At 37.9% G+C, this 10,897-nt stretch overlaps 1 protein-coding gene across 2 annotated transcripts; it reads right to left on the reverse strand.

Annotated features, from left to right (window-relative positions):
* Positions 1 to 4,997: 4,997 nt before the first annotated feature.
* LOC135475544 (peptidoglycan-recognition protein SD-like) lies at positions 4,998 to 10,359 on the reverse strand. Of its 2 annotated transcripts, none has more exons than XM_064755469.1 (6): positions 10,302 to 10,359; positions 9,242 to 9,470; positions 7,965 to 8,034; positions 7,309 to 7,518; positions 6,693 to 6,806; positions 4,998 to 5,213 (listed from the first exon to the last, which is right to left on the reverse strand). In XM_064755469.1, exons 2-6 carry the CDS (start codon positions 9,467 to 9,469, stop codon positions 5,011 to 5,013), a joined length of 825 nt encoding a protein of 274 aa, XP_064611539.1. In that variant the 5' UTR covers position 9,470; positions 10,302 to 10,359; the 3' UTR covers positions 4,998 to 5,010. The 2 variants fall into 2 exon arrangements, with proteins under 2 accessions (XP_064611539.1, XP_064611538.1); XM_064755468.1 differs by having other exon boundaries at positions 10,288 to 10,328.
* Between the last annotated feature and the right edge of the window lie 538 nt (positions 10,360 to 10,897).

Genomic DNA, 10,897 nt, shown 5'->3' on the forward strand with positions numbered 1-10,897 from the left:
ATTTATCCTACTCTTCCAGAATAAACATGGGATTTCTCTGATGGAGAAGAATGACTGTAAGGAGATGTGCGTTCGTCATCCAAATTAATAGTGCAAGAACTGTTGTCATTAAAATCTACCGTTGCCTAAACGCCTGTCCTTCTATTGCTCATTCAAAGCTGTGGATAATATACATTGTCAGTAATAAGTCATCTTCGCGGTGATATAGGATGTACAGTGAGCTATAAATAATAAGCAGGCATTGACGTGTTATTCCAGATGTTTAAAGGAGAGGTAAACATAAAAATGATGCCAAAATCAGATGAAACAGAGTCAAAACTTATTTGCAAATATGGTCTTTAATATGTTTTTGGATTTTTTTTCAAGAGAAAATGGTATTTGAAAATATTTTTGTATAGTGGGTATCTATACATATCTATACATGCCAAATACTCATATAGTGGGTATTTTGGTATTTATCGTTGTTGCATAATAATGTTCTAAATAAAGATGTGATGCTTGTCTAATAAATTTATTTGAATGTAAATTTGTTGTCTATATCGAAACATGCATTTAACCTAAATTAAAATAATATTTGTGAACATATTACAAATGTAAATATGATCCAAATTGAGGTTTAATACATTTGTTAGCTTAAAGGAACAAATTCTAGTGCAAAAACGTTTATTACACCTGTGTTACATCCTCATTTATGACATTATTAAACAAAGACTATAATTACCAAAAGGTGGTACCAAATACACACCATACAAAAATTATTTTCAAGTTTCTTTTTCTCCTTAAGGAAAAATCGGGAAAAAATATTGAAGACCACATTTAGGAATAACTTTTCGCACTCTTTCATCTGAACTTTATGTCATTTTTATGTTTTCTCCACCTTTAAAATATTCAGTGGGCAATTGCACCAGAACATGCAATTACACAGATCAGGGCGTGGTGCAAGTGACAATGTATTACGATTAAATTTAATCGATGCCTAATGCTAGGTATACAATATATCATTTATTATCAAAGCACTCGACTGCCCCACTTTGTCGGGCCTCGAGATAATCAGCCAAAGGCCGCATTAAAAGCTATAGATACTCGTAATATCCTTTTGATGTGTCTCTCACTTACGTAAAATCCATTATTAACACATAGCATATGTTGTCTTTGTTTAACATGTAGCCCTAACTCTAAGGTAGCCAGCGATCGTCGCACTCTGCGTATCTCATTCATGCTTGCTTGCGGAAAGGCCCAGTAAACACAGGCTCGCAGACACTGGCTGATTATCTCGGGGCCCGACTTAGTTATGTCATCCAATGACAGAATCACATACACGAGTGTGTCGACAATAGAGCGAAGCAAACCGTAATGCGATTGGCTTATTATGTCGGTGCTCGAGGTCTTTTTTTTTTTTTTCGTCTGCTCAAAAAAAAAAGAGAAAAACTGCCACCTGATCTCTTTAAGTGGGAGTTTCTATTTTTTAGTGGGGGCGCTTTAAAAAAGAAAAACTCCGGAAAATATAAAAAAACGCACACTTTAAAAAAGATCACCATGTCCCCGTTACGGCTCGGTGCGTTCGATATTATATCGCCATAATTTCACAAAGACAAAGTAACGAAAGAAACATCCACACACAATGACAATATTGTCATAATGAAGGAATTAGAATGAAGGCACGACATGCTAAGCATACATTCAAATAAAACTAAATTTCATTACGAACTCAAAATACAGAATAAAACAGCCTCAAGAAAACAGACGCGGAACAAATTAAGTAAACAGACATTCTCAGTAAACGATTTAACCATGTGTTACTGAGAGACTTAATTTTTAGATGTCCGTCAAGTTTGTCGTCACCTGCTCCCCCATTTCAAATCAAATGGATCATTCCAATTTCTGTATGATTAAGTTTTATTTATTTATTTGATTGGTGTTTTACGCCTTACTCAACAATATTTAAATTATACGACGGCGGCCAGTATTATGGTGGGAGGAAACCGGGTACATCGACCATCCGCAGGTTGCTGGCAGACCTTCCCACTTACGGCCGAGGAAGCCAGCATGAGCTGGACTTGAACTCACAGCGACGTGCGGATAATAGATTAATTCTTGAATACTGAACTATATTAGAAACTGTGGTCAAAAAAGTCAGCGACCGGAATGGTGAGAGGCTCCTTGGTCATTACGCTGCGCTAGAGCGCTAACAAACTGAGGCACGGAGCCCTCCTCCACTTATGATAAAGTGTATCATATTATATAGGTTACACACTGAATGATGTACTGTTAAGCCGAACAAGTTAATAAAACCAAACTTTTTTCTCCCTAAGTATAACATTTACAATTTAAAAAACTGTTTATATATATATATATATATATATATATATATATATATATATATATATTCATACTGTTGATTTTCACTGTGTGGTTAACATGATAACCCCGAAAAGGCATGAGACGTCGTCATCTCTGTATCTATGTATTTTCCAGATTAAAAGTGTACATAAAATACAACTGGCGTTGTAGTCCGGATACAAAGTCATACCTAATTATTAAAGTGAATGGGCAACAGTAGACCAAATGTATTTATACATTGATGAAGTATCCCACATAATGTTGAAAAGTCATACCTTTTCGATATTGTGATATTGCATATCCAGAACATAGCACTTGAATGTAGGAAAAATTTCGCACATTGAGAAATTCGAAAGTTCTACCAAGTTATCAACTTTAACCAACCAGGTGCGATCTATCTCTGTATGCCGAGAACGTACCTGTTTCCAGACGCTGTTTTGCCTTCTGGCCGTATAAGCTCAGGTTACGGGTGACGTCATGTCTTGTTTTCAGTTTCTCTAACATCAAATGTAGTGATTATAGATTAAACGATGATTTATTGCGTTACCGAGCACGTCGGAACGAAATGGCAAACGCAGAAATGCACAAGTGGTACGCACAACACGTTGTCACATTTCTATCCAGAAAAAGAAACCAAAACTGCGCATGCAAAAAGAGTTGTTGTCCGGACAGAACATACCTGTCTATATAGAAGACGCAAGGATATTGGCATTCCTGATTACCATGACAACTGTAAATATGGATAAAAAGTCGTGTCACTTTTGACCAAGCTGTAACATCTTTTCTTTGGTTCTTTCACTGTCCTTATATAAACTACTACGGGCAGTCATAATAAGTTGTGAACTAATAGTAAACATAAACACCAGAAACAGCCAAACGTCCCTTCCTAGGGATTTTTTTGAATGACTCATTTTAACCAAACAAACAGTTCACATGGGTGTTTGATTTGTATCAGTTACGATACATGCTTTAACCGTGCGTTTTAGTGGCGCTAAGTATGCATTATTATGTCATATCAGCCACTGGTATAAGGCATCGAGAACTGAACGTGTTAATTCCGAAACGACATGCTAAATAATTAGAGCTGCGTGCGGAATCGGTACTGTTTAGTCGTCGTCCAGCCATTCTCTAGTTTGGAGTTCTCTCAAACTCTGGAGTTGTGACAATATACGTGTGGCTTTCTCGTCGCTTTCTTGTTGGCCTAATTGTGCTTGGTTTTCACTTTTGTCGGCCTGGCACAGTCTTGTGAGGTGCGATGACACGAAGCGATGAAATGAAGCGATAAAATGAATGTACGAAGCAATAGGGGAATAATACAAAGTTATGCCACGATGGTATGAAGCAATAGTACGATAGCACGAAGAGCTATGACGATGGTACGATGCGATGGAACGTTGATAGGAAAACAATGCCACGATGACCATTGCTTCCCACCACTGCTCTGTATTGTGGTTTTATCTTCTTCCGGTAGGCATACTTGTGCTTTGTCGAAACACTCAGGCACAGGATGAGGTAACGGGAAATAAAATACCATACCCAGTGACGTCATGATCCATGACTACCAGATGACCTATGATACCATGGTACGAAGCAATGGGACGATAGCTCGAAGCGATGCATGGTACGATGGTACGAAGCGATGGTCATTATGTCATCTTTTCACGTCATCGAGTCCTACAGTGTCGTCATAAGGCGACAAATTTTCTCCTTAACACGGGCTGGCCAGTCTTTGTGGTGCAGGTCGTAAGCGACAGTAAATCGATTGAGCTCATTGAATATCTACATCACTTACATTGTTCTGCATAACCATACGTATCATAGAGGATCATTAATGGTCCTTTAACACTTACATTCGATGAATAGATTATGTTTTTCTCGCATCTTCAGGAAAGGAAGAGTTTACGTAAAACAGGGTTTTGTTTGTTTTTGGTTAGTGATGTGTTATGTGTGCCTACTTTTACTCGTCAGTATGTTCATTATATGTTTTTTCACGTAATAGAGGGAAATCTGTACTCCAAAGCATAAGAGTTGTGGGGGTTATTGAGGGTCCAATCTGCAAAAGAGAAATATAACAAAAACACCCCACTGACAGGTCTGGGGAAAAAAGGGAAATCGCACGTGTAGGACAATGGTGGGGTAATAGTGACGTACAAAATATCGTACGACAAATGTACCATAAAAAATGTCGTACACCACTTTAAATAAATAAATTAATTAAATATCACAGCGTTCAGACAATATTTCTTTTCATTTCATATGAATGTTGTTTCGCCGTAGCCAAGAACACTTCATCTATATTACGACCAGGATTATGGTGGAAGGAAACCGGGTAGAACTCGGGTGGGGGGGGGGGGGGTCCATGACCATTCGCAGGTTGCTGCAGACCTTTCCACGTAGAGCCGAAGGGGAAGCCAGCATGAGTTGGACTTGAAATCACAGCCAAAGCATTGGCGAGAGGCTCCTGGATCATTGCTGATTGACACACATCTCTGACTAATCCAAACCCAGGTTCATGAAAGCTGATTGACATATATTTAATTCACAGCCAGCTTGTAAAAATAGCTGTACATACATCTTCGGTCCTTGTATCAGACATGTTGTCAAACATTTGTGATGGACCTGAACATGAATTTGTAACTTTTGCAACATATACACCAGAGTAGCCTCCCTTTATCCATAGTGTGGCCATGTTCGGATAAGATCGTACAGCTTCTGACCGGGGCACTCCGTTGATGACACGTCTCTGTGACCTTTTAGGGAATAGTTCTTAATAACCTTTCCATTCTGGACAGCACAGTCTATAAGGCGACGAACAGCGCTTAGCGCGGCATCGTTTGGGAGATGACCAGTGAAGGTACCGATGACACAAAATCCTGTTGTAAAAACGAAAATATATCGTTGAGAAATTGTGACCAAAGATTTGTATGTAGTGTTATATTATAACCAAAGACGAAAGAACATAAAACGGAGTTTTCTGTGTGAACAGTTAGTGGTTTGCCTTGGACACAGTACAGATCCAGTGATAGCTGTCAGGCCTAAAACTCTCATCAAACTATATCTTCACTCTACCCATCAAAATGCCCTATCAAAACAGACTAACCATTTCCTTGATTTTAGGACGGATTTGTTTCAAAGATGAACAGGCTTCCGAATACCAGAAATACCATGGCAAGTGAAAACGACTTCAACGGCTTTTAATTATGTTAAAAAAGAAGAGGATATACAAAAGTTGCTAGTATCAAATGGAAGGGCGTGAATACTGGTTTACAAATTAGATCTTTAAGGAGAAAAGGGTATTTGAGAATATTTTTGTATATCTCTGTAGATATCGTACTTGCCTACTAATGTTTTAATTAAGGATGTGATGTATGTCTAATAAATTTATTTGAATGGAAATTTTTTGTTTATATTTACACATTCATTTAAACTGAATTACGATAATATGTATGGACATATTAAAAATATAAAATGGTCAATATCCAGGTTAAACACATTTGTTAGCTCAAAGACAAATTCTAGAACAAATATATTTATTTACACATGAGTTACATCCCCAAGTATGACACTATTACGCAAAGACAATATACACCTGGGAGATGGTCCCCAATGCCCACCACACAAAAATTATTTTCAAGTGTTTAATTTATCTTTATTGAAAAATCTAGCAAAATATTGAAGGCCACACTTACAACTAACTTTTCACACCCTTTCATATGAGCTTCATGTGTTTTTGTGCTTTCTCCACCTTTACTAACAGCGCACGGAAGGATTTCCCCGTTTGTGGTATGCTTAATAGATTTCTATGCCAACAAAGAATGGCCATGATAAGTTTTGTTTACATTAAAAATGATTTGTGTACATTTTAGTATTTTTTTTCCATTCATTAAACTGACTGGATTTCTCAGACATTTAATCACTGCATGTTAAACTACTTCAGTAATTATGGTGAACAGGTCTGAAAGTCTGTTTACATGTATACGACAATCATTCGGGCGTATTGCATAACATTTTATACCATGCAAATTAGGAATTTTTGCAAGAATATATAAGCAAAAATGAATCAACTACATGTACATGGTACATGTTCCATTACACACTACATCTCAGGATGTAAGTGTTAAGAAAAAGTCTTTGATAGCAGCAACACATATTTATTTTGGCAAATATTCTGAACATAGCTGTGTTATCGCCATACTGTGTATGCTGACATTGATACGTATATTATGTTGGTGATCAAAATTAGTTAATTTAATCGCATATTTGAGCACTGATTTAAGTGGGCGAGGGTCTTAAGTTTATGACAAGGGATCTAAAATGGTGGTGAAGGTGGGACTAGCAGTCCGTGGACTTACCCAAAGCATCATGGTTGTGGCCGTACGTATGGGCCCCGATCTGGTTCCAGCCACGCCCCTCATAGACATCCCCATCCTCGCCGACTATAAAGCTATACGCTACATCCCCCCAATCTGTGGACATAGTTTCGTATCATTAAATGTGGAACCAGGATACAAATAAATACATGAAGTCACCCATTAGGCATTCATAAAGGTCATAAGAAAACACTTTTTTCTTAGCAGTGAAATACATATGAATATTACATTTTTCATTCTTGAATGAAAATACCAACTCAAGAATTTCGTCTATGTGTTCTATAAAAACAGAATCTGTTCTTTGCTGTTTGTCGAAAATTGTGTCTCCTAAAACTTTACAAGACACAGAATTAGAAAGACTTGTAAGATTCGTCGCTCTTGTAATAGTTGTTTGGTTGGTATTGTTCGTTCGTCGCTCTTGTAATAGTTGTTTGGTTGGTATTCATCGTTCTTATTCTATACGCGAATATATTGGATAGATGTATAATTGTCTGTTGTTTTCTTTCCTTTCATGTACAAAGAAAGTAAAGTAACAAAATATCAACTTTGTGAATAAACAAATAGCAAACGTTACTCGTGGTTAAGTAGGCCTACTCACGCTTGCTGTCCATGTGGTAGTTCTGAAAACTGCGCACCTCAGCCGCGCAGCTCTGCTGATTGTAACAGCTTCCGGTAGCAGAGTGATGGATGAAGATGCCCTTAGGGATCTGTGTTAGCGGCCAGGGTCCTCCTTGACTGTTCCGGGCACCCCACTCTGCCCGGGTAACAATGTGGGGGCAGCCTGGCAGACGGACGTCACCGTAGCTACCTGTGTGCACAATACTAAACGACGCTTGTTTTGTTCTCGGTTTTTTGTAAGATGAAAACCACTTGTAAGAAAAAAAGGGTCGACATTTCTACACAAATTACAAAAACATAATTTGTGAAATAAGTCGAATAAGGTGAAAAGTGTCAGTATAGATTGAAATGAGGAGGGATAATGACATGAATTGTGCGTTCAAAGCTTTCGCTGCATTTACTCTCGTTACCATTTGACTTTTAGGTAAGGAATGAGGATATACTATGGATGTAATTTGTATACTGCTGGGTGGATAGTCATCGATGTTGGTTTGATTATAAAATGTAACTAAAATGTTTACGGTGGGTTGATCAATGCAGTGTAATTGGTTGGATGATTGACTGGATTTAGCGATGGGCTCCTCAAGTAACTGTGGTCAGTGGCTGTTATTGAAACAATTAGTTGAAAATCAGTACCATGTGCGTCCTTTGTCGGTGTTGTGCCACAGGTTCGAATTGCAATCCAGTTCACAGCTATCCAACCGTCCTGCAAAACAGTTATGCCAACATCGTGAAAGAATTAATTCAAGAACTGACTTTTTTGACCACAGTTTCTAATATAGTTCAGTATTCAAGAATTAATCTATTATCCGCACGTCGCTGTGAGTTCAAGTCCAGCTCGTGCTGGCTTCTTCTCCGTCTTAAGTGGGCAGGTATGCCAGCAACCTGCGGATGGTCATGGGTTTCCCCCGGGCTCTACCTGGATTCCTCCCACCGTAATGCTGGCCGCCGTCGTACAAGTGAAACATTCTTAAGTATGGCGTAAAACACCAAACAAATAAATAAATAACTTATCCGCACGTGTTGTTTGATGAATATCTGGGCCCAATGGTTAATCTAGCCTTTCAGTCATCATTGCTGTTGTCATTTTCATGATCGAGTAGTCTCCCCTCTATAAGATAGTAAGAAGAACCGATCTTCACCTCACATGAGGAATCTTCTTTTTTCACCAAGCCAGTAAAAATGCACAAGGCAGGGTGATGCATGTTTCTACATAAAATTTCATTTCATTACGGTCACTTGGGACGGGTGCCAACCTTGGATGAGGTGGAACGAAGTTTGGTAACTGGAAGACGGTCCGCGTACACAACACTAACAAATTTATAAAGCTCGACACAAAATCAAACTCAAATGTCTTGGGATCGTTCTCATGTGATATCTGACTCTAGGTTAAAGCTGATAGCTCATGCGGGAACAAACTCACATTCAGTAAAGATTTATTATCTCGGTCGCAGAATCTCGTTTACTTAGAGATCTAGTTTTTGTTTTTTTTGAACGTTCATATCCTGACAGCCCGTCCTATATGGGTTCTCCTCGGTTGGATGGATCAAACATTAGGATCAGTCCATAATCCAGTCCGAATGATCAAAAACACCGATTTCTCTCAAAATACGGAAGCAAGAATTCGACTGGACCGAAAATGAACGGATTGAAAGTATGGGTGTTTCTTTACATTCAGGGTAGATATCTGCTACACTTGACTATATAAAAATATCCATTTATGTGGTGTTTAGAACATAAAATATTTGTAGGTGAATTGGATAATTGAACATCAGTGTATAGGGTTTTCTTTCTATGTCTCATTTTTTATATTGGACAAACGTACTTTGCAAATTATGAGTGCGTGATTATTTATTTGGTATAGTTCACGAGTGCCTTTACCATATCGTTGCTAAACCCGAGTACAAGCTCACCTTGCCATTGTAGCTGACCTTGGCCCAGGTCAGTCCCTCAGACAGTTTTTGCTCGCCCTTGTACGGTACGCAGTGTGGAGGTATGAGAGTGCTCAGTATGTTGTGACTCGCTCCAGGGCCATCGCGTATGTGAACGCTAAGTGTGGCACATGCGCAGTCACTGGCGCCCACCACAGCACCAGTTAATCCTAGGATCGCCTCTACTATGGTTATTACTATCACCCTCATCCTGAAATGAAAACTTGAAATGACCTTTGCAGACTAAATACCACATTTTTTTTAAACAGCGTTAAATGTTGACAAATTATTACATCCCCTGTGTTAAATTAATACATAATTGGACTAGCACAGCCGATAAAAACAACTTTAGAATTGTTTGTTGACACGTGTTTTTAAACTCACGGGCACGTAGGATAATGCATAATGACTTGAATTTAAAGTAAATATAAGTCATCCTCATTTGCACATATAGCGAGAAAGGTTTTACATTACTTCTACATTTAAAGGATTAAAAGCGTATATATATATATATATATATATATATATATATATATATATATATATATATATATATATATATATATATATATATGGTGCACAAAATCATGTTCACACATAGACATTTACGCTAAATTGTCGTATCCTTTTATACAGTCAAAGTTATTTGGGAACCCTACAGTACTTCCATGGCATTGGAAATCCACTTTACACAGAGATTTTCTCTTGCTGACTTCATGTCCCGTCATACGTGGGAAGGTCTGTTAGATTCCCCCCGGGTTCTGTCCAGTTTCACCCGAAATGATGCTGGCACCCGTCGTATAGACCTAATTGAAATATTCTTGAGAAGGACGTAAAAATCCAAGCAAAAAATAAGTGAAGAACGATAACAACACCAGCTACAACAAGAACGCCGTCCCCTCATATAGCTGTCTGTTGCAGCTAAGGCATGATAAAAATTGCGCACAATGTGTAATTATATTATAATATACTACCACTTTAAACTGACTACAAGAATCTTGAAAGTCGTTACGTTGGTCATTACTCACATATGCTACGTTACCTTTTCGCTCTCCACTGATTATGTTTGCAACCATTAAATCACACAATTTGTCCGTATGTTATCTGGAGAGGTCATCTAACCGTGTCTTGATATATAGGAACTGATAAGCGCAAGCATGCAGTAGGCTCGCTAAAGAGCCATCATGTTTATTTGGTTTGTTTCTCTGTTTGACGGCTGTCGCTTCCGTTCATCTGTCATTCCGTCTGCTTGTCTGTAACGATCGAAGGTGTGTGATACAACATTATGTTCGAAGATAAAATACTAAGATTTACCTAGGAAAAGAGAGCACATTCTTTAGTAAATCCATTTTTCTTCAATATGAGCTGCTTATAATATTTAATATATTAACGTAAGTCTTCATTTTATTTATTATCTATTTCTGTAGGGTTTTTTTTTTTTCAATCATATACCTGTTTGACAAAAAATAATCAGAATTTGAATCAAATTGATGTCTTAAGTATAGTAGAGAAACCAAATAGTATTTTAGCTTTTATGTACCAGCTGTTTCAAAAGGCCTGTCATATATTCATGCCCGACTAATACACCGCTTGTGAGAACATGACACATGTTCTTCTAAACAGTTATTTTTATTTCCT

This window comes from Liolophura sinensis, chromosome 9 (genome assembly GCF_032854445.1).
Source record: "Liolophura sinensis isolate JHLJ2023 chromosome 9, CUHK_Ljap_v2, whole genome shotgun sequence".
Taxonomy (NCBI): domain Eukaryota; kingdom Metazoa; phylum Mollusca; class Polyplacophora; order Chitonida; family Chitonidae; genus Liolophura; species Liolophura sinensis.